General features: G+C 35.7%; 1 protein-coding gene across 1 annotated transcript in view; it reads right to left on the bottom strand.

Annotated features, from left to right (window-relative positions):
- Positions 1 to 22,482, bottom strand: part of UNC79 (unc-79 homolog, NALCN channel complex subunit) — a 325,074-nt gene extending 302,592 nt beyond the window's left edge. Inside the window, exon 1 of the mRNA XM_051977373.1 lies at positions 22,372 to 22,482. Coding sequence (XP_051833333.1) covers positions 22,372 to 22,393 — 22 coding nt within the window. The 5' untranslated portion in view covers positions 22,394 to 22,482. The remainder of the gene's footprint in view (positions 1 to 22,371) is intronic.
- Positions 22,483 to 25,148: the final 2,666 nt, after the last annotated feature.

Genomic DNA, 25,148 nt, shown 5'->3' with positions numbered 1-25,148 from the left:
ACCCTTTGATCCAGCAGTGCTTCTACTGGGCTTATATCCCAAAGAGATACTAAAGAAGGGAAAGGGACCTGTATGTGCTAAAATGTTTGTGGCAGCCCTGTTTGTAGTGGCTAGAAACTGGAAATTGAATGGATGCCCATCAATTGGAGAATGATTGGGTATATTGTGGTATATGAATGTTATGGAATATTATTGTTCTGTAAGAAATGACCAGCAGGATGAATACAGAGAGGACTGGCGAGACTTACATGAACTGATGCTGAGTGAAATGAGCAGAACCAGGAGATCGCTTTACACTTCCACAACGATATTATATGAGAATGTATTCTGATGGAAGTGGATTTCTTTGACAGAGACCTAACTGAGTTTCAATGGATAAATGATGGACAGAAGCAGCTACACCCAAAGAAAGAACACTGGGAAACGAATATGAACTATTTGCATTTTTGTTTTTCTTCCCAGGTTATTTTTACCTTCTGAATCCAATTCTCCCTGTGCAACAAGAGAACTGTTCGGTTCTGCAAACATATATTGTATCTAGGATATACTGCAACATATCTAACATACATAGGACTGTTTTCCATCTAGGGGAGGGGGTGGAGGGAGAGAGGGGAAAAATTGAAACAGAAGCGAGTGCAAGGGAAAATGTTGTAAAAAATTACCCTGGCATGGATTCTGTCAATATAAAGTTATTATTAAATAAAATTAAATTTAAAAAAAAGAAAGTTATGAGGCAAGGAACACAAGAGTGGAGGATAGCACCTTATTGAACAGATTAATTATTGAGTCAAGACTGAGAAGAAAAGAAAATGAAATCATAACAGGGAGAAGGAGGAGGAGGAAAGGGAAGAGGAGAATGATTATGAGGATGGATAGCTAGCATTTATATGTCATTTTAAGATTCACATTCACATTAACATTCACAAATGTTAATTTATTTGACCTTCAAAACAGCCCCAAGAAATGAATGCTAATATTGTTCCCGTTTTACAGATCAGGAAATTAAGAGAGAAACCGGAGGGTTTAAGTGACTTACCAGCTCTTACAGGTAGTGTCTGAAGCAGGATTCTAACTCAGATATTCCTGACTCCTAATCTTGTGCTCTATTTACTACGTCACCTTACTAATTAACTGGACAAACAGGAAGAAATAGGTGGGCTACAGGTTGTAGTGTAAAAGAAGTAATTAAGGAGGGAAGAGGTAAACAAGGAAAGGGAAAGACAAGAGACTGGCAAGAGAACGAGCAGAGAGTTCAAGATCATTGAGATGGAACAATTTAGGTTGATGATAAAGTCAAAGCTCTGAAGAGGGTGGCTAAATCAGAGTAGAAATGGAGATCATGGAAGAAAATAAATTCAGATGACAAGGTGATACCAGAAATTGAAATAGCCAAACTTGAAGGCAAGAGATACCATGTAAAAGAAGAGAGTGAATCATTTACTGAATTATCTGAGAAAAAATGGAGGGAAATGACCTGGTGGCTTAAAGATGACAGGAAAAAATAATCTTGACATGGCAACCTAGAGAGATGAAGCATACTTCAAAGAAAGAAGTCATTGCTAAGTGATAGCCCCCTATGTTAGAGCTCATGAGAGGCCCGGCAAACAGTGTTAGATAACTCCAAGTCATTTAAACTCTCTTCATTTATAGCATGCAGCTAATAATATCTTCACCAAGATTTTGTGAGAATCAAATGAAGTAATAAATGTGATAAGCACATTTAATACTAACATGTTTTTCAAATATTAAAGTATTATATAAAATACTTTTTTTTTGGCTGAGGCAATGGGGGTTAAGTGACTTCCCCAGGGTCACACAGCTAGGAAGTGTTAAGTATCTGAGGCCAGATTTGAATTTAGGTCCTCCTGACTTCAGAGCTGGTGCTCTATCCATTGCTCCACCTAGCTGCCCTAAAATGTTCTTTTTAAAGAACAATAAAATACTTGCTACCTAAAGTTACTCCTTGCATCATTTATTAGCCCATAGCTAAACAAAAATTGGTAGGCTCTCATTCTTCCAATTACATTGTTATAGTCATACATTTTAGTGTTCCAATTTAACTTACCTCACTTTACATCGGTTTACAAAAGTCTTCCTATACTTCTCTTCATTTATCATGTTCATCATTTTTATGGCACAATAATATTCTATTACATTCATGTATTACAATTTCTTTCATCAACCTCTAGTCAATGGGCATCCATTTTGTTTCCAGTTCTTTGCTACTACAAAAAGTATTGTTATAAATACTTTGGTATATATGGAACCTTTCCTTTTGTGAATAATCTCCTTGTGGTTTATGTCTAGAAGCGAAATCCCTGGGTCAAAATGTCCAAATATGGACATATTAATTATTTTAGAAGTCTAATTCCAAATTTCTTTCCAGAATGTTTAATGCCAATTCATAGCTCCACAAATATATATGTGTATATATATATATATATATATATATATATATATATATATATATATATATATATATATATATAAATGCTATTTACTTCTAGCTTTATTCCCTCTTGTTCTACAACTTACCCTTGGAATCACAGAATCTCAAAGTTGATAGTCACTTCAGATATCATATAATACAACAAAATCCCTGACAAGAGGTTATCATCTAGCATCCACTTTAAAGACTTTCAATGATAAGAAATTATCTTACCAAGAAAGGCCATTCTACTTAGGAAGTTTTCTTTACAACAAAACCATCTTATAATTTCTATCCATTTTTCCTAGGAAACAATTCAAAATCCAATATTATCTTTGTTTACTGCTCTACTTCAAATTCTTGCTTCTTCTCTAAGCTGCATTTTTTACTTTCTCTCCTACCTGCACTTTTTACAAATCCCTCCCTCATAGATGCAACTATTTTGGCTTTTACTCATTAATACTTACAAGATTCCAGAGAGGATACTAAGCAGGGAAGATTTATATGCCCACTCACAAAAGATTAACAATCATTTAACATGTTCAGGGTCAGAACGCTAATCGTAGTCACAGCTGGTACTAATACAGAGAGCTGGGGTATATAAGCACTGCCTGGCATACATAGACACTTAATAAATGCTTTTCTCATTCTTCCTGAGTGCCAGTCCAGAATGCAGTAACCTGCTTGCTGGAGAACACAGACAAGCTGCTGAGATCTCACCTACATAATTGGAGAGGCAGCTGCATTGTACCAGGAGGCTAGATCTAGTCAGAAGACTTGTGTTCAGATTCTGAGTTCCACAGCTATTAACTTTTTTCTGCTTAAAAAAGCAGTACATCTCCCATATGTACCTATTTATAGATATTTCATCTCTTCTATTTAAGTTTCTTGAGGGCAGGAATTATTTTCAATTTAACTTTGTAGTTCCAACACTTAGCTCAGAATCTGCAACACAAGTACTTTTGAAAAGAACTTAAAATGCTTTTTTAATGATTGATTAATGAACTAATTAAATCCATTGCTTGATAATTGATGATGATGGCATATTAGTCCAAAAAAATATAAAAACCTTAAGTTCCAGTGCAGGAAAAATGAAGAGATAAATAGGAGATAAATAGGCTGTGAAGTAAAGACTTATTTCCTGTGTGGCCAGTTTTCTCCCATAACAGAGGCTGAAAACAGAGACCGAGAAGAGGGGAGACATATACCACAATTTTCAAATTTTGATTCAGCAAATATCAACTTCAGCGAACCTTCATTAAGAACCTGCCTAATATACAGAACACTGTGCTAGGTGTGGAAGGAGATACTTAAGATGAGTCTGTGACCTCACTGGGGTGGGTAACTGCCCTAACAAATTCATGCCTTTTTGTCCTTTAATTTTATTCCAGTCTTGCCATAATTCCTCCACCCACAATGCTGATGGCCTTCCCCTAGATCTCTTGTCATTGCATAGATACTAATTAAGCACATGGGCTACCCATGACTCTCACTATAAAACTAACCCACTTCCTTTTTGGGTCCCAAGTCCCTGATGATATTTTTAACTCTACTTCTTTTGTTTAGTTCTTCATTGATAATACAATGTGATCCCCTAACACCCACTTTGTATCTCTCCATTGCTTTTCAGTGAACCAAAATATTAATTCCTGAAAGACTGTGGTACGCTATGATTTACAGCTATCTCATGCCACCAGCCAATATTATTTTTAAAATATGACCAGTTGTTTTATGGATTTTCCATATCTCTCTCAACCTCAAATGTTCAAAATTAAACTTAATTGCCCTCCCTCCAAATTTCTCTTCATAAACTGGAAACTGGTGGCTGTCCACCAGTTGGAGAATGAGTTATGGCATATGAATGTTATGAAATATTATTGTTTGGTAAGAAATGACCAGCAGGATGATTTCAGAGAGGCCTGAAGAGACTTCCATGAACTGATGCTGAGTGAAACGAGCAGGGCCAGAAGATCATTATATACTTCAACAACAATACTATATAATGATCAATTCTGATGGATGTGGCCCTCTTCAACAATGAATATATTGATGCCAGTTCCAATGATCTTATGATGAAGAGAGCCATCTACACCCAGAGAAAGGATTGTGGGGACTGAATGTAGATCATAACACAATATTTTCACTCTTTTTGCTATTGTTTGCTTGAATTTTGTTTTCTTTTTCATTTTTTTCTTTTTTGATCTGATTTTTCTTGGGCAGCAAGATAATTGTATAAATATCTATACATATATTAGATTTAACATATGTTTTAACATGTTTGGCATATATTGGATGACTTGCCATCTGGGGAAGGGGAGGGGAGAAGGAAGGTAAAATTTAGAATATAAAGTTTTGCAAAGGTAAATCTTGAAAAATTATCCATGCATATATTTTGAAAATATAAAGCTTTAATAAAAACAAATTTCTCTTCATTGCTTCTCTATTTCTATTGAAGCACACTACCAGCTTTTAAGTCATCTAGATTTGTAACCTCTGAATTATTTTCAATGCTTCCTTCTCCCTGTCCCTTACCTCACCTCAATTAGATGCCAAGTGCTGCCAATTCTACTTCCAAAATACATCAGATATCCAGTCACTTCTCTCCACCCCCTAGTTCAGGGTTCCAGAGCCTTCTTCCCTAAACTATTACAATAGCTTCCATATTGTTCTCCAGTCTCTCTGATTTCCAATTCATCCTCTACAGAGCTGCCAAATTAATGTCACTCCCCTAATAAAGAGTTCCAGTGGCTCCCTCATTATTCTGGGATAAAACACAAATTCCTCTGTCAAGCCTTAAAATCCATTCACAATCTAACTCCAACTTAATTTTTCAGCATTTCTGTACATTACTCTCCTTTGTGTTCTCCACACTATAGCTAAACTGACTTATTTCACCATACTCCATATCCCATCTCTTTTCTTTTCAATTTTATACAGTCTCTTCTATCTGGATTGTACTCCCTCTTTATCTGAGCATTCCTACATTCCTTCAAAGCAAAGTTCACATCTATCCTAATCCCCCATCCCTCTACTTGCACCAGATTATTTATATTTAATTTTCTAATTATATGCTTCCACCATTCTATAAAATGGAAGGTTCTTGAAGGCAGGGAGCATTTCTTTTTTGTGCTTGCATTTCCAGCACCTAATGCAGTGCTTGGTATATAATAGATGCTTAATAAGTACTTCCTGAATGAAAGGGTAGATGAATGAACACTGGGGTTATTAGAAGCATTGCAAAATCTCCCAAAAGCAAATTAACTTTCTCTCCTGCTTTAGATTAGTTCAGGTTCAACTCATTGTCCATTCATGATATTTGTCTAAAATATAGGTACTGATGAATGAGCAGCTATTTATAGTCTGTCCTGTCAACTGTATATCATAGCTGAACAGTATGTATCCTTCATCCCCCCTTTTTTTCCTGTATACTTAAACCAAACTCTTTAGATTAATTACAGGTGTCATTTAGAATGTCCTGTAATATTCCAAGGCTTGACAGTCATAAAATGCTCCATAAATGGAAGCATCTGAAAAATTTCACTATCTCCTGAAAAGCATTTTCCATTATGACTCTTCCAGTTATTCTCCATGATATTGGCAAGCTCTTTTAATAAACAACTCTCTCCCTGTCTTATATACCATTTAATTGTAATAATCAAAACATCTGACAGTTCTCTGTATTATTTTGCTTTTAAGGAATGGAATATGATTTTAATATATGTATATGTTGGAAAAGAAACATTAAAGTGGCATTTTTCTACCTCGTCAAGATAGATAACAAACAATATTTTTTATAGATAACAAACAATATGCAGAGTGGAGTTCTACAGGATCTCACTGCTTTTAACCAATTGTATGAATGTAAAGGCATGGTCTGCTGTAGGACACCATTTATAAAAACTTCCCTGCTCTCATCCTTTCTCGTCATCAAAGATGCCCTTTGTGCATATTTAAATCACTCATCAAGGATGTCCTTGCTGTGTCCAGAGCTGATTCCAGTAAAAATTTAATAGAATAGGAAAATAGAATATTTATTGGTCATTAACAATATTTTCTCAATTACATTTTTTAAACAGTAAGGTCCCCTATTTCTTTCAAATGTTTTCAAATATTTCAAATGTCTCCCCTCTTTAAGGTATCTTGAAAATAAATCACTCCACACTCTAAAAACGGTGTACACATGAGCCTACATATGTGTAAATACATATGTGGATGTGGATGTAATCTAATTTCTTTTCTAAAATATTTTAGTGCAATTTCTAATTTTTCTTGCAGTACATCAAGATCTGTGATATTAAGAGTCCAAATTCAATAACACCACTGTCAGTAATGAAGAGATTTGTTAGAAAAATCTTTTTTAGAATTTTGCCTGTAAGTTGCCTTCTTATAGTTTCATTCTTAACTACTTTTGGGATAAGTTTACTTAGTTGGTTCTCTTGCCAAGCTTTCTCGGAAGTATTTTCCCCCTGTTTCTTACTGGTTTGTAAAATGATAATACTTATAATCTTCCAACCAGCATTCTCCAAAGAATTTTACAGTAGAGATTATATTCTAAACTGTGCGTTGCCCTTGGATACCACATCTCTCTGCTTAGCAAGAAGATCAAGTGTTTGCTAATGGAGGCAGTTCTTAGACTTTTTTAGTCTCCTTGTAGAAATTGATTTATATCAGTTAAGCTTCCTTGAGAAATGGTAATAATTTGTATTAATATCTTATTAATATCTGTTTCATTTTCCATTTATCAATGTCAAATTATTGGCCTAAAAAAGCCATTTTAGATTCATTAATTTGGGGTAGCCTTTGCTCAAACAAATCTGAGAATTTATACAAATATAACTGATTTGGAAGCACTTGGTAACAAATTCTTTCCTGAGGGCCATGGTTATCATTGAGTGATCCAGTCTTTTCCCAAGAACAGGAAATTTAGAAGACACAAGCTCAGTGAAAGGAGGTGAGAAGAACATGAACTCAAGTGCTATGGGGCAAGGAAGAAAAGGTTCAGGTTCCTGGCATCTTTGGCAAGAAAAGAGCAGACTGATTACTTTCTCACTCTCTCCCTCCATCCTATTCCATATAGAGCACCCACTTCTCACTCATTTTCTTCACATGGTAAAAGGGAATCATATGAAATAAAGCTAAAAGAATATATGGGGGCCATGTAGGAAAAATGGCTTTTAAATGCTGGGCTAAGGAAATGTTCTAAAAGCTTTTGTACTGGAGAAAATAGAGAGTCACTGGTTTTTTTAGTAGTAGTGACATAGATTCCTGTTTTAGTAATCAATTTGGCAGCTACGCAAAGAATCAATTGAAGCATTGATAAATGATGGACAGAAGCAGCTACACCCAAAGAAAGAACACTGGGAAACAAATGTGAACTATTTGCATTTTTGTTTTTCTTCCAGGGTTATTTTTACCTTCTGAATCCAATTCTCCCTGTGCAACAAGAGAACTGTACGGTTCTGCACACGTATATTGTATCTAGGCTATACTGCAACATATCTAACATGAATAGGACTGCTTGCCATCTAGGGGAGGGGATGAAGGGAGAGAGGGGAAAAATCGGAACAGAAGTGAGTGCAAGGGATAATGTTGTAAAAAAAATTACCCTGGCATGGATTCTGTCAATATAAAGTTATTATTAAATAAAATAAAATATTAAAAAATAATAATCAATTGAAGTATGGTAGAACGCAAGATGCAAAGGGAGAGAAGAATGGAAGCAAGTAAACCAAGTAGGAAAACTATAGCAATAGTTCATCTGTGAAATGTTGAAGGCCTACACTAGGATAGTGACTGTGTGAGTGGACAGAAAGGATTGTAGCAAGAGATTTCAGAGATATAGAATCAATCAGATTTAGTGACTGACTGAATATGATTCTGAGGAAGAAGCAAAATTCAATGATTTTTCTAAAAATGCAAAATGAAGTGAATGGAAATATATCGTACCCTCAACTGGAATAGGGAAAATTGGAAGATAATGAGTGTGTGTGGTTAAATTTGAAATGTCTACAGGACATCCCAGTAAAGAAACAGTTAGTAAAGCAGAGGCAAAGTTCAGAAGAGAGATTAAGACTAGAGATACACATGAACACACACACATGTATATATATTTATATCTAAATATGTATATGTGTATACACACACACACATATATATGTATGTATATGCCATCTGCATAGAGATGACAGTTGAATCCATAGAAACTGATGAAATCACTATAAGGATATAGAGAAAATAGAGTAAAAAAGATATAGTCTTGTGGTTAATCATGATTAGTATGCAGAAGAAGGAAAAATCTACCATCACTTCATCAGAAAGATTTATCAAAGCAGAACTTTGTTAGAAGATATAGATACACTAAATCAGGGTTCTAAAGAACATTGCCCACCTTCCCTTACCCCACATCCACGAGGGTCACAGTCCCTTTAGATCTAGAATATTAGGGAGATTGCTTCATTGAATTCCTTCCAGCACTATGATATGCTATGGGTGAATTTATACACTGAATATATATACAATATATTATAGCCTCCCCGAAGAAGCTGAAGAAGAATTTGAAGAAAGAATTTCCATTTCTCCCGTAATTGCCTCAAAAAGTAAAGCCAGGAATTAACATGGAAATAAATGTAATCTTGGTAAGAATTCTTTTCTATTCTCCCTTCTTAATGAAATACCTGAGTACAGGACAATTAGGCATACACCAAGTTGAAACAGGGAGGGTAGAAGGTAGAAAATACACACTCATTATAGACCCAAGTGAAATTATATTTTTTGCATTAGCTAAGATCCCCATCACCTTTCAATATCCTACTAATGAGATTTGGAAAAACTTGATTGACTTGAAAATAACTTTATTTTTTCAGAAAAACTTATTAATCAAATCTAGCAGATAGAATGAGTTTTATAGTGGTTTGGGTCCATGATCTTGACTGCCAATCTGAAAAAACATAACTTTTAAAATCCTTTTAAAGACTGAGAAGGGAACCAGGTCTGCAGAAATGACCATAATTGTATCTACCCATATAGGATCACAAGCTCTTAGAATTAGAAGGAAACTCAGAAAATATCCATCGCAACCTATAACACAGCCCTTCTATAATAATCCCTAAGGAACAGTCATTATTTAATGTCTAAGAAATACTTCCAGAGAACAGCAAATTTTTCTTCTTTTTTATCATCACCATCATCATCACTCTTCTCATATTCAATGAAGTTCAGATAGAAATAATCCTAGGACAAATTACTACCTTACTACTGTTCTTTAATGTTTAGCAAATTCTTTTGCAGATGAATAAAATTATTTCTTTTGTACATAAATAAGATGTTGAGATATGTTTATTTTCAAATGAAAGCATCTTCAAGACGAGTCCAGTATAGACAAAATGACAAGAATGATGCATTTTATCCTGTTCCTAAAGTTTTTATTTTGCACATTCACTCTCTATATTTTGAGAGCTTTTCATTCCACATAATTTAGAGATGGTGCATATAAATTCTATGGGTTCAGATTCTGCCTGGGAAATTGTGGGCAGCAGCTTTGACTGTAAGGATGCTTTGACTAGAAACTCTAGAACAGTTTATCTATTGAATTCTCAAGACTATTTTGAGGTTTATGTTTATAGTATAGGAATTAATTTCCTGTTAACTGAAGGATACATACCAAGCTTTTGGTGCATATATTTCTAGTCACTTGATCATGGGCAGATAAGTATTTGGTAAGTACTAAATTTTCACATCCTAAAGTAAGGTGATGCATTTTTTTTACCATTTTGTTATAAATCTACATGATCAGGACTTAGGGGTCCTTATGGATGACCTTTCTGTAATTTCTTAGCAATTATCCAGTCATCACAAAGAGCTGGACACTACTTAACGACTGAACAGCAACAAAAGTGTCACCATTACAAACCATTCTTCATGACACAGACATATTATTATTGTTGGATCACATTTAAATAGAATTTTAAGATTTAAAAAGCTTTCACTCTACACAGTCCTGTGAAATAAGAAGCACAGGTGTTATCCCCATTTTACAAAAGAAAAAGAAACTCAAAGTTGATTATGATTTGCCCAAGATCACCCAGCTAATAGATATCAGTCATGATCATGGGATATTTTATACCAAATGAAATAATATATGTAAAGCATTTTGCAACCTTAAAGTGTCATATAATAATATTAACAAACTCACAGATTTAGAAATGAGATTTTAGGGACTATCAACTCCCTCCTCTTCTATTTTACAAATGAGGAAACTGACCCTGCAAGAGGTTAATTGACTTGCTTACACAACTAGCAAGGGTCTAAAGCAGAATTTTAAGTCATCTTTTCCAAAATCCCAACCCAGAGCAGTATACTATCTAACCCCAAGTCACCTCAAACCCAAATCTCCTGCCTTCAATCTTCTAGCCTATATTTATCATTAGCAAAATATTCCCAAATATTCCATATTGTTGAAGCCCTTTTTTCAGACATTTAAAAAGGAAAACTTATTTCCTTGGGTGTTATTATAAGAACTGATCTTCTGGGCTATTAAGTAGGCTTGTCCCTTAGTATTATTCTTTTACCACTCGGACCTTAGCTGACCTGTTAGGGTAGAGATGGATACCTAGGGAGCAGCACTGAGGAAACCTCAAAAGGGTTTCTTCTTGCCCATAATAACAGAGTTCTACTTTCTCACTATCTTTGACTTAAGATAAGTTACTTCATCTGACAGAAATACTATAATGACCCAGAATTGCTGGAAGTTGCGGTTTCAGAAATTTGGCCCTATTTTCTAGAGGATATGTAACCCCCTTCATTATTCTTTTAAATTATAAAATTGTTCTATATGCATATTGTTGGGTACTCAGTCTATAAGAATTTCTGAACCATCTACATCATGCCATGTACACTGAATCTTCTCCTCTCGTGGTTCAACCTCAAGGGTGTTATCAGGTCAGGGTTATTTCACTGCTGCACTCTCATATATAGTTTCAAGATGGAAAACACGAAGGGCAACAGTGATGTAGATCTTCTCCTAAGAAGATCTTAGAAGATCCCGTTGTAGCGGGACCTGGAATAATTTAAGATCCTGTTCTTCCAGTACATTTTACCACCATCTTAGCAAGACATTCAGACTTCTTTCATAGCAAAGTTCTGCTTTTCTACTGTACTCTTGATGATGGTCTTTCATGCATTTTCTTGTTGTTTGTCCCACTCTTCATGGCCCCATTTGTGATTTTCTTGGGAAGGATACTAGAATCATTTGCCATTTCTTTCTCCACTTCATTTTATAGATGAACATTAAGTCACACAGCTAGTAAGTGTTGGAGGCCAGATTTGAACTCCTAAAACTGAGTCTTCTTAACTTCAGGCCTGGTACTCTATCTACTGTGTCACCTAGTTGCCCATTCTGATGTATAGCTTTATATATAAGAATGTCGGCAGAGCCACTGCAATAAATAGTCCTGGGTAAAGTCATAGGGCCTATGGCAGTTTATTCCAGTTACTCTTCCTCTGTGGTACAGGATGGGATTGGATTTCATCACTGATTTGCCAATATCTCCACTAGAATCATTAAAGTACTATACTGTGACATATCATTCTGTGTCCCAGACCCATGTCAGATTGAGAGATGGACAGCGGTTTTTGAAAGCCAAGGACTGATTCCCGGAGGGGAGATATAGGATCTTGGCTGGTGGTCGGGAGGGGCTGACATAGGCTCTTGGGCTTGGACTATCTCCACCTGGGTCTGAGATGGTGGTTAAGGTAGCAATGGTCATTCTTGCTGGCCAACCTGCCTCCTGTCTTCCTCAAAATGTCTTGCAATTTGTTAGGCTGGCTTGCCTACCCCATGAGTGCCAGTTGATTGGGATAGTGGGCTTCTTCTCTCCACAGGAGATGCCGTGAGAATAACAGAAATCCTCAGATACTCAGAAAATTATAATTTGGGCTATATTGGAGAAGCACCTTCAGACAGGTTTTCAGGAAATGTAAAGGTTTAAGAGAGGAGTAATCTCATTGGTATCAAGAAACAGTCCAGTAAAAAGTAAATGCTCCCTTAAGAATAATGAAAACTAGTTTGGTTCAATCACATCATTTTTCTAAATGGAGTTTATTTAAAAAGTGATCTTTCCTGCTCAAAATTCTCACTGCATATTGTACTCTCTTACACACTTACTTCTTTCTAATTTGTATATATCAATTGTATATACAATAGTTTGTATATATCAATTTCTCATTAAGAGAAGGAACTTCTTGCTTAAATTATCACTCCTACATCCTAAAAAAGTGCTTAGCAATATATGTGACACCTAATAAAGTTTAGTCAAATATGACACAATAGAAAAATTACTGAGTTTCCCAAACTAAATCTGTCCATTTAGACATTGGTTTGTGATAAAGTTACATTACAGTTAATGTTCCCCCAAAAATGGAGTTTAATTGTAATACATATTTGCTGTTGATTATCAGAGATTGTCTATGTGAAAAGTATTTTGGAGGGATGGTGCTCTCAAGTTAGAATTCTTGAAATTCAATGAAATTTAGCTACAAAGTTCTTTTCTGAGGAAGAGCAACTTGAGGCCCTCATCTTTACTTCAGAACAAAGAGAACTAAAATAGAAGAACTTGCTAGTTTATATTGGATAAGATTAATCAATCAATTAAAAATATTTAAGTATCAACTATGAGTGTGGAGCAATGAGGATGAAAAGACAACAGACTAAAACAATCACCTGAGATCCATGAAAGTGAATTTTACCATTAGATGCTGAACAGAGCAGTATAAATTTCCATTTTTAGGTCCAACTCTAAAAGTAAAAGACTCCCACATGGTAAGCCATATGTTATTTGGGGTTTCTGCCTTAGAAGGACAAAAAACAGAGCTGGCCTATTCAGAATTAAAATCTATTGTTTGAAATAAGCTAGAAATGATAAATGGAAAGTTTAGATCTTCTACACAATAGAAGGATAGCAGGTTGGCAAAGGTATTTTTATATTAAATGTGTTTTTAATCCAACAAACATTTTACCTTCACTATACTTCTAAGCTAATATCTCATTCATAAAACAGAGGCCTATGCCAACAGAACGCAAACACTGGTTTTTCTTACCAAGTTAAAGGGCTTACAGTGATGGGATCTATACCTAATTCTCAGACCACCAGACAAACTAAGTTAGAAAAGTTTGGCCACTGGATAATGTTTTTCAGTTAGAACAACCCTAGATGATTGTAATCTTTGCCAACTAAAAAAATCATCCACAAATTCCAGAAGTATCATGTAAGTGCTCACATACATGGAGGCCCTAAAAGATTCTAAATAACCTATATATTTTAATCCAGTGACACCATTACTAGGCCCAAGCCCCAGATATATCAAAGAAAGAGAAAAAAAGTCGCATATGTACAAAAATATTTGTAGAAGCGATTTTTACAGCAGGAAAGAACCAAAAGTAAAGGGGTGCCCATCAACTAATGATTGAACAAGTTATGGTATTTGAAATATTCTATTACATGCTATATACCTTAAGAAATGGTGAATAAAATAGTTTCAAAGAAACCTAAGATTTATACAAATTGATAGAAAATAAAGTGAGTTGAATCAGAAGAATAGTTTATATAAAAATAAATAATATTATCAAGTTACTTTGAAGGACTTAAGAACTCTGATGAATACAATGACTAACCACAATTCCAGAGAATCAATGAGAAAGTACCTACCCACCTCCAGACTGAGGGGATGGATTTAAAATACAAAACAAGACATACTTTTCTGAACATGGCTATGCAAGAATTTATTTTGCTTGACTGGTTATTTGTTCGAGGAATTTTCTTTTCTCTTTTTTTTTTCATGGTGTAGGGAGGGAAGGTTGAAGGGAAAGAAAAAAGTTTGTTGATTTAAAAAATCCACTGGATCTGAAATCAGGAATCCTGGATTCTAATACCTGTCCTGTGATTTTAACGCTGTGTGATCATGAGCAAGACCCTTAATTCTCTGAGCCTGAGTTAATTCAATTCTAAAATGCAGGAAATAGTGTAGACAAATTCTATGGTTCCATCTAACACTAAACATATCACCTCATCTGTTATTGAACTGAAGTCACTTTCTTTCCACTGATTCTAAAGCTTATTTTCAATTTCCAAAAGTAAATTTCCAAACTCTTGAATCAAAAGTTTATTAATCGCTTTGTTTAGCATACATGATTGTACATTTTCTAAGGGCAGCATTTTGCCTCATTTATATCCTTTATCCCCCACAATGTTTTGAGCATTACAAATATCAAATGAGTACTTCTGTAAATAAAATTGAAGCATGACTCAAAACTGAAGTGAATTTTCCTTTCTCATAGATACTGTACACCTAAAATATGCTCATGGAAAATAACCTATAATCCTATAAATGTAATGTGTAGTACTCAGTTTTCATGATAGAAAACTAACAACATTGCAAGGTTTATTATCATTTTTTAATAGACACTCTATGTTCATTTTGCACTATTATTGAAAAGAGAAGAGAAATTAGTTTCCATTTTGACTATCAGGAGTTCAACAAGATGTCAGTTCTTTGTGATAACATAATTTATCTTTTCATTTCTAGGAACATAAAGTTTGTAAATGGAAGGAGTTCACCCAGTTCAATCCACTAATTTAACAGATTATGAAACTGAGGTCCAAAAGACTAAATGATTTACCCAAGATTATACAACCAGTAAGTAAGCAGAATCAGGATTTGAAGTTAGAATATAGTGGATTTCCTGGGCACTAAACTCTAATCCCTAAAATAGTTCTGTCCCCAGAATTTATGGATATAAGCCAGGAATATCTCCTTTGCCCACTGGTAAGTCCATTCAAACCCTAACTCTAAATCCAATGCTTTTTCTATCAAACAATGCTGCCTCCAAATAAAATCACCCCAACCTAAATGAGACATGTTTTTCTATACACTGTAAGTAAATCTACAAATCTGGGAAATCTGGGCACATAGATTATTTTTGTCACAAAGAGAACTGAAAGCTAGAATTTTAAAATCTTTTTTTTTGAATTTTTAAATTTTTTAAATTTGATTTTAAATCTTAAAATTTCTCTTAATATTACATAAACTTTATAAGACTCTTCTTTTTAGCTGGTACTTTAAAATGCAGTCATCTTGACCCATTCAATCACAAATGTTATTGAGATATGATGAGAGCTCAAAAGAAATCTAAATGAAGAGGCCAACTACCATAACTATTTAGTTTTACAGGAATATATAAATCTGGCATTCCTGATAAGAATAGTATCTAGAGAACCAAATATTTTAGTGCTATATGAAGTGAAATAGTAGTTACTATGATTCAAGTGCCTGTTTCTTTAGAAATAGCCAAAGAAACTAGACATACACATGTATATTCTACATATATACATATACATATATGTTATATTTATATTTTATATATAAATATTATTTGTATATGAAATCACTTTCACAAATTTGATCTGAACGGAAGACAGAATCCTGTCTGCTACTTCCTACCTATACTCACTGAGGCAACTCACTTAACATCTATGATCTTCAAATTCTTCATCTATAAAATGAGAGGAATGAACTACAGGACTCTAATGTAACTTTAATCGTATGATTCTATGATTTATATAAATAACTCATGTATATTTATACAAATAGCTCTCAACACATTGGAAATATCAGGCCCTATATATTCCCTGCTCTTTAGCACATTAGCTTACAACTTCACATTATTTAAATGATCATCTGCCCGAAGTCTCAATAGAAGAAACAACAATTGTACATTTCATGAGCACAGGTTAGCAGATCACTTTGCATTCAAAGATTCTACCCAATGGATAGTGATATTCCTTGTGCGTCCATCAACTAAGGAATGGCTGAACAAGTTATGGTATTTAAAATATTCTATTACATGCTATATGACTTAAGAAATGGTAAATTCAATTGTTTCAGAGAAATCTAGCAAGATTTATGCAAATGGACATAAAGTGAAGTAAAAAAGAATTATTTATACAAAAACAAGCAACATTATAAAGATACCTTTGAAGGACTTAAGAACTCTGATGAACGAAACGACTAACCTCAATTCCAGAGAGTTGGCGATAAAGTAAGTTACCTATCTTCTGAAAGAAAGGTGATAGATTTAAAATACAAAACAAGACATATATTTCTGAACATGGCTATACAAGAAGATGGAGGCTCTGGGAACAGAACTACTCTAGAGGTGAGTGTTTAAAGTTCAAAACACTCACTAAAGCATTCAGCTGCCCAGCAATGCCATTTCTGTTCAAAGTTAGAATAAGATGCCTCATGAAGGAGAATGGGGTCCATTATTAAAGATCTTTAGGTAATGACTGGCTGATCATTTGTTGATGATATTATAAAGGGAATTCTTGCACTTAGCAATTCTTACACTTATTAAATCCTTGTCGACAACTTCCTGTTCAGACAATTTCTATAATTTTATAATTCTGGCCCAATCTATATCAATATCCAGGCAATCACTAACAAGGTGTTTCTATGAATACTTGTAGGGATCCCTAAAAGGTAAGGTAGAGGAGGCAGTAGATAGAGCACCAGCACTGAAATCAGGAGGACCTGAGTACAAATCTGGTCTCAGATACACTTCCTAGCTGTATGACACTGGGCAAGTCACTTAACTCCAATTGCCTCAGCAAAAAAAAAAAATAACAATAATAATAAAAACAATTTTTTAAGTTAAGGTAGAAAAGTCTAGACTAAAATAAATTTCTCATCTGAACTTCCTAGGACAAAATATTCCCTATTCTCCCAAATGTCCCTCTTACCAGAAACCAGGCCAGAGGTGGCTAAGGCCATTGCAATGACGTGGTTCTTGAAGTTCTAGGGACCCAGAATACTGAGTAGTGAAACTCTTTTCAGATAACAGTGCCACAAACACTTGCTCCCTGATTCACAGTATGTGTGATAATACACTACTTCTCATCTGATGGTTCACGCCCAAACCATGGGAAAGTGACAGCATCTCCAAGTTTAGTTCCCAAATTCAGAACAAAATTATTTTTGTAGCACAATTTCTGTATTCTAAAGGATCATATTAAAAATAATCCAAATAGACCAGCTTCTTAAAAGATAGAGTAAGGCTGGAAAAATATATATAAATTTTCTGTTAAGAAACCAAAACTCAGGAATTGAAAAGTCTCCTTAGTTCAATCAGTGCATCACCTACAGCATTTCTTTCCAAGTATCCAATTTTTTGTCCCTCTTGTTTTCCTACCATCACTAAAAAAAAAAAAAAAAAAGAAAACCAAAACCTTGTAATCAACATGCATAGCTAAACAAAATGACTAAATATTTAGTCGATCATCCTTCTGTCAAAAGATAAACTCATGGTCGAACTTTTCATTGATCAGAGTTCTGGTCTTTCAGAACTGTTCATTTTTACAATGTTGTTATAGTACAAACTGGTCTCCTGGTTCTGCTCATTTCACTCTACATCAGTTCTTACAAGTTTTTTTCAGGTCTCTCTGAAATTCTTCATCATTTCTTACTGTTCAATTATTATTCCATTATATTCACCAAACATAATTTGTTTAGGATTCCCCAATTAATGTGCATCCCCTTAACTTGCAGTTCAATTTCCAGCTTGCCACTACAAAAAGAAATGCCAAGAATATCTTTTGTATATATAGGATCTTTCACTCTTACTCTGATATCTTTTGGATTTAGGCATAATAGTGGTAATGGCACAGCATCATTTTGGCAAAAAATCAAAAGAAAGAACAAGAAGATTGAATGACATCCTAGGCACTTCATAAATACTTGTTGACAACATCCTATTCAGACAGATTGGATATAACTTTCAATTCTGAGAATTTATAATTTTATAATCTATCTCAACATCCAGGTAATAGTTGACAGGTTGATTTTAAGATTTAAGAATACTTTTAGAGGTTTCTAAAGGTTCTGGTAGAAAAGTCTGAACTAAAATAAATCCCTCACCTAGAATTCTTAGGAAGAAGGACCAAAAGTATCCCATTCTCCCAAATATTCCCCAGGTCAAAGCAGGAGTGGCCAAGATCAGTTCAATGATATGTCCCTGAATGGCTGAACGAAAAAATTAGAAAATTGGGGGAAAAAAAGGAAAGAAATTTTATAACGTAAATCTTTGCAATCTTCTGGGAAATTGCTAGGAAGCTTTCACCTTCTGCTAGGGCTGTTAGCACATGGCACAGAAAACAGATTGAACATATAAGTACAGACCCAAAACCAACTATATCCCTAGCTAAAACTATCCTTTCCTCTCTTTATTTTTACTTGTTTCATAAGCAGAGAGAAAAGGCCACAATATAAAAATAAAAGAATTAATCATAACTCTTACATTTATATAACATTTTAAAGCTTACAAACTGCTTAACAAGCATGGTCTTAATTGATTATCAAAGCCACCCTATAGGCAGATAGAACAATTATTATAATCATTAATATTATTATTTTGCAAATGAGAAGATTTAGTTTCAATGATGTAGAATAATTTGAACTAGTTCACATAGCTAACAAGTGGAAGAAATGTTAAGTTAAGGACATGGTTCTCAAAAACTATGCAGCAGTAAAGGTTATTACAAGCAAGAATGACTTGAAGGATGAGTCTAGGGAAGTGCACAGAGGGTCATCACCAAAGAGTTATTTGGTCATGAAGGGATTAATATTTTTACCACAGTAATTCATTTTTTAAAATATACAAAGCGATAGGATGTTGCAAGCTATATCATTGTAGGAAGTGACCACACTGATGAAATCATAAAAGTTTTAAAGTAAGAAGCATTAAAGTATTTATAACTATGTGTCATCCTCTGAGCATAAGTCATTCATCATATTTCCAAGATAAATTGCATCATTTGTTTGGGTTCTTAGGATATGGCACTGCAGAGAACTCTAAAGATTATCTAGTCTAAAATCAACATTTTATAGATTAAGAAACCTGGGACATGAAAAAATGAAATAATTTACCCTAAGTCAGACATAAAAAAATAGCACAGGAGGAATTCATCTTCAGATCTTCTAACTCCAAATCCAAATTCCCTCTACCACATAAATGCATGGTACTTCCTCTGATCACCTCAGCGAAATCAATCCATTTTTCATAAAGTAGAAACTTTTACCTATACAGTAGAAAAGATTTTCTAAAACTAACAGTTTGGAAAAAAGGAAATGTGGACAAGAAGAAAAATAGGCAAGAAGAAAAGAGGTATGATATCTGTCCTCAAGTATTTGAAGGGCTAGCCTAGGGAAGAAGTATTAGATTTGTTCTTCTTAGTCCCAGAAGACAGAACTAAAGAAAATGGATTGAAGTCACAGATCAGATTTTGGGAAAACATCTAACGATCAGAGTTATTCAAAAATAGAAGGGACTATCTCAGGTTCCCATTCACTAGATAGCTTCAGAGAATAAGTGCATGATCATTTGTCAAATATGTTCTAGGGGGGATTCCTATTCAAATTATGGGCAAAACCAGATGAATTTTTAGGTTCTTTCCAAAAATGGATTCTATGATTCTGTGAATAATGTTTCCATCTTTTGAGGATTTCTCAATCACACATATCACACATATCAAACTCAATTTTCTCTCTTCAAGTTTGGAAAATACTATTTTTAAACTCCTAGCCAATAAAGGAAACTAACCTTCCCTCTGTTCCTGTCTCTTCTGATAAACCCTTCTCCTCTAGTACAGGTAAAAATCCCATTGCACAATTGCCATATATTCTTTTTTTGGCCATTATCTGGCATGAGGTTGTAGATCTTTATTCATTACACCATGCAGAAAATCTCACTGCTTCATGGTTTTTTGCATTCCAGATATTCACAGAAACAACAAAATGGGGGAAGGGCGAGTATTCTCAATTTCTCTCCAATCAGTTAAAAAAAAAAAGACCTACCCTAGTCATTTGTGGGAAACTTCGCACCAATATATTTTTTCCTCTCATAAACCTTTCACACAACCCCGTGAGAAATTTTTTTTCTGTTCTCACCAATATAAATGGAAGAACAGAGGCACAGAGGAACTAAGCGACTTGTCCATGCCTCAGAGTGATGAATACAGAACTAGAATTGACATCTTAGTTCAGCATTTTTTCCACTCAGTTATTTCCCTTGCCTCTCTGGAAGCAGTCCCTAGGCAAACAAAGGAAACTACCTACTAAAAGAAAACTAAGTTCACTTCCTGACCAACAAAGGAAATTGGATACAAGAATTTCAGTCGTCATGTTTTTAAATATTTGGGGAAAGAGGAGAAGCTGAATACGGGTAATATAAGAAAATAGAAGAGGAAAAATAGAGAAGAAAATAGAAGAGGAAAGATGTGGCAAAAAGCATCAATAATTTGACCTGAAATTATGTCTTAGAAATATAAGTAAAAAGTCATATGCCTGATCTTTGAAATGAACAAGTGAAAATAAATATACCCCGATAACAATACATCTCACTACAAGGTTTCATAGTTAATATAAGTTATAGAATGATAGATGACTTGGGTTCAAATCCCACTTCTGCTGATACTTACTAGCTGTGTGACCATAGGCAAGTTCCTTAACCATTATAAGCTTCAGACAATTCTCTGTTATAGGTGGGTTTTGCCTGTTACCTCATTAGGAGACTACATTTATCCCATTAAAAGTGAAAATCTTCGTGGAACTTTTCTGATTGGAATGTCTTCAGAGATTGAGAGACATTTTTTGAATGTTATCAATTGTTACAAATCTTCCTACTAAAGATAGATTTTAAGTCAATAAGAAACAATGGTAAATAAAGTATTCCAGCTCTACGGTAGCATTATGTAGGCCCCAGAAGTATGACTATAAAACTAACTCTTTAGAGCAATTCCAAAACCAGTTTCAGACATGTTTTGTGCAATGAAAGCAACTTTGGATTAAGTTGATTGCCTTCCAAACAGACAAAATTCATTTGTATACATAAGTTCAGATATGCCCATTTAAAAAATCAGTCTCCTGACTTCATAGTCAGGCTTTATATTTTCAGTCAAAAGTTTGTCACTAAGTCCATCAAGTGTATGCAATGGGAAATTTTCAATTCAATCAATCAACCCACAACAAATATTAATTTGGTTCCTATTATGTGCTAACTTCTGCCCCCAAGGAGATTCCAAGTCGTTTATGACCTTGCCTCCCATTATTTTTGGGGGGATGAACCTCTGTTCCCAATCTTTCTCTCAACATTCCACAACTAAAACCCACTTGACATTTCCTGAGGTTTTATGGTGAGTTATTCCACAAAGGGAATACTCTTGTTGAAATTCAGATCTAATTACTTAATAGATCTGTGTTCACAATACTTTCTTCCCTGCCCCTTCCACCTCCTTTTCCCTTTTTATCCTAAATCGTTTTTAGGTTCATTCTCACCCACCCCCACTCCATCCCTCATTTGAGCCCAATATTCTGCCTAGCTGCTGCTCCCTCCCCCTTCTCTCCTCATTACCACTGCAACCCGGAGTGGAAACTGCAGACTGAAACTCCCCTATGGCTCTAGCAGCGAATGCTGGGCATGCTCAGTAGCCCAGGCAGGCTTGGACGCCACTGACAGTTCTCCGCCTCTGATTTGTCGTTACCCCCCTTCCCCCACCAGGAGATACTGAAATGTTTATTTGCAAGGTATAAGGCCTCTTTTTCCCAGAATGACCCCATTTTAATTTCATTTTGCTTCTTTAAACATTTTTTTGCAAATCTCTTAAAAGCTCTTAAAGAGAGATTTGGAGGTTGCTTTTTTTCAGCACCGCGGACAGCGCCGCGCTATAGTCCACGACCCCCTGCAACCTCAGCCTCCAGCCTCCAGCCCCCACCCCCACCCCCTCCATCGCCCGCCCCAACACCATGCCAGACTCTCTCTCCCTGCTGCGATCGCAGCCGCATCTACCTTAGCTCCCCACCGGAGGCCGAGCAGGAATACCGAACCGACTGCTACTTACACTGCTCCGCTTTGGTGGACATGATGTGGCCCAGGTGGCAAGGCTTTGCCCCCAATGTCTCGGTCTTGCGGGCTCCCTCGCTCCGCCAGCTATGTGGCCAGGAAATGAACGCATCCCACCCCCCTCCCACCTCCCCTCCCCTTCTTTCCCCCCTCCCCTACGCCCTTGTCGCTACCATTCGGACCAAGAGCCCAGCAAATGCTGGAATCACTCCCGGGAGGTTTGGGAACCGCCCCCGGGGAGATTAATGCGATTTGCTGGGCGGCCGAAGGTTTCCTGTCCTTGTTCCCCTGGGGTTGCCCGCCTCGGCGTGGGCGAGAGAACCAAAAGAGAGGCTGGGAGAGGGAGACAGAAGTGGCTCCTAGTGAAATAGGGAAATGGACTCGACCGGATGGGGGGAGGGAGCAGTATTTCCATTCATAAGGCGAAAGGAGAGGATGGGAGTTTCCCAGAGAAAAGCCTCTTAAAGTGGCGGAGTCCCCGTGCATTTGGGTCCCCCACCGGAGTTCTCCCTGGCTGTAGACCCTCCTCCAGTGATGCCCCTCAATGGCTCAGCAGGCGGGAAAGGGAGGGGCACAGGTGTGACCCATCCTTAGTCCTAACTGCAGGGGAGGATGGGAGAAATGACTTTCCTAGGGATAGCGAAAGAGGACAAGCATAGAAGGGGGAATATTGCTTCTGAAGACAGCAACGACAGGAGATCTCTCTCTCTCTCTCTCGCTGTTGGCAAGGGTTCTTTCTAGTTTCCTTCCTAATAATAGATGGCATTTATATAGCTTCTTATGGTTTACAAAGTGCTTTAGCCTACATTATCTCATTTGATCCTCACAACAAACCTGTGAAGTAGGTAACGTAGACGGCAAAAGCTTGAGAGAGAAAAGTTCTGAATTCAAGTTCTGGTTCTGCCTCTATGTGTGAGAGCTTGCATAAATCACTTCCTTTTTTCTGAGTTTCAGATTTTTCATCTGTAAAATGAGTTCTGGATTTCAGGAGTTCTAGATAGTTTTCACATCCTATATTCTTCATTTTACAACTGAAATACAAGAAAAATGAAGTATCTTATCTAGTCAGGGTCATATGGCTAATAAGCAGAAGAATCAAAATTAGAATCCAGGTTTTCTTGTTTCAAGATCAATAATCTTAACAAGAAACCACAATTCTAAATAGATCTTCTTACCTCTGGAATGGAAAGGAATTTATTGAGATTTTAAAAATTGAATTGAATTGAAAATGTATTGGCAAAGTCTTAAGGGAATAGGTTATAGAAATAAGTTTTGATTTTGAAAAGAATAGAAGGGTGAAAAATTAGTAAAGGAAAAGAAAGAGACATGGCCAACTGAGCAGGGGAACACCTTTTTTTCCTAACCTGTGGTAAAAGGGGTAGAGGAAAGAGTGCCAGAAAGAGATGGAGAGAAAAGAGGAAGAGAGGAAATAGAGAAAGAACAGGAAAAGGAAGAGGAAATCAAAGCAATATCTTAATAGAATCCTTTTTATTTCTAAGTTTAGGTATAAATGTTATGCCATTCAAAACCTTCACAACCTGACTCTAACCTATCTTTCCAGCTTTATAATATATTACTTCCCATCATGCACACAACAATCCAACCAAACTGCTCTTCTTACTTTTTCCTATATCACTTTATCCTTGCTGCTTTTGTTATTTACTATACCTAGAATGTATTCCCTCCTCTCCTCTTAGGATTCTTAGTTTCTTTTAAGACTCAAGTGCTACCTTCTTCATAAAACCTTTCCATAACCCCTTAGCTGCTAGTACCTTGTGCTATGCCAAGCCCCATTTGTCATTGTTTGGGTCTTGATTGACTCAGATTGAATGTAAATAGCAATCATTTCTGCTTTGGCCAGAAACCCAGGTCTTCCCCTCCCAGACTGATTTAGATAGATTTTGGGGGGAAGACTAAGTGAAAGAGGAGATTCTTTGCCTCGATTGCTAGCTATTCTTAATCACTGAATCACTTAATCACTTTGTCATATTGAGACCAGTTAAAGACCTTAGCTTAAAAAGACCAAGATCTCCCACTGTATCCAGGGCCATCTCCAGTCATCTTGCCACTGGGCTTTGGAAGGGAAAGTGAGGCAGGTGACCTTGCACAGCCCTTCCTCACTTAAATCCAATTCATTTGCATGTCATGGCATCACCTCCCCTGAAGTCATGGTCCTCTTTGAGAATGAAGGACAAACAACAATGTCATCAAAGTTTTTCTTTATTTTTCTATATATTTGCACCTATTGATATATGTACACGTTGTCTCCCCCAACTAAGTTGTAAGTTCCTTAAGAATGAGCCACACTAGAAAAAAAAATGAGCCACACTATCACTTGTGAGTACAACTAGCATACTGCCTGGAATATAGTAGATCTCTTTTTGTTCTCTTGACATTAGTTATAAAACTGTTAAGAAGTCAATAGAGAATTGCTACAAAGTCAATACAAATGAAAATAAGGCTAAATAACCTAAAAAGAAAATGTCATAGTACCAGATCAATAGTCTATCAGCTCAATACTCTCTCTAATTATGGTTATATGTATGTGTATATGTATGTATATATGTACATATATACATATATGTATGTGTATGTATTTATATATGAACAAAAGCACTACTCACTGACATTCAACTTCCCAAAGAATTTACTTAAGCTTGTTATATAGACTTGTTATATGATGATTATCACATACATATTGTTATTATTTAATGATAAAGCTGATTTTCTTGGGTAATTTATAGGAGCAAAGGATTACAGCAGGAATGAATAGTG

Source organism: Antechinus flavipes, chromosome 2 (assembly GCF_016432865.1).
Source record: "Antechinus flavipes isolate AdamAnt ecotype Samford, QLD, Australia chromosome 2, AdamAnt_v2, whole genome shotgun sequence".
Classification (NCBI taxonomy): domain Eukaryota; kingdom Metazoa; phylum Chordata; class Mammalia; order Dasyuromorphia; family Dasyuridae; genus Antechinus; species Antechinus flavipes.
This window is presented reverse-complemented; position numbering and strand designations above follow the sequence as displayed.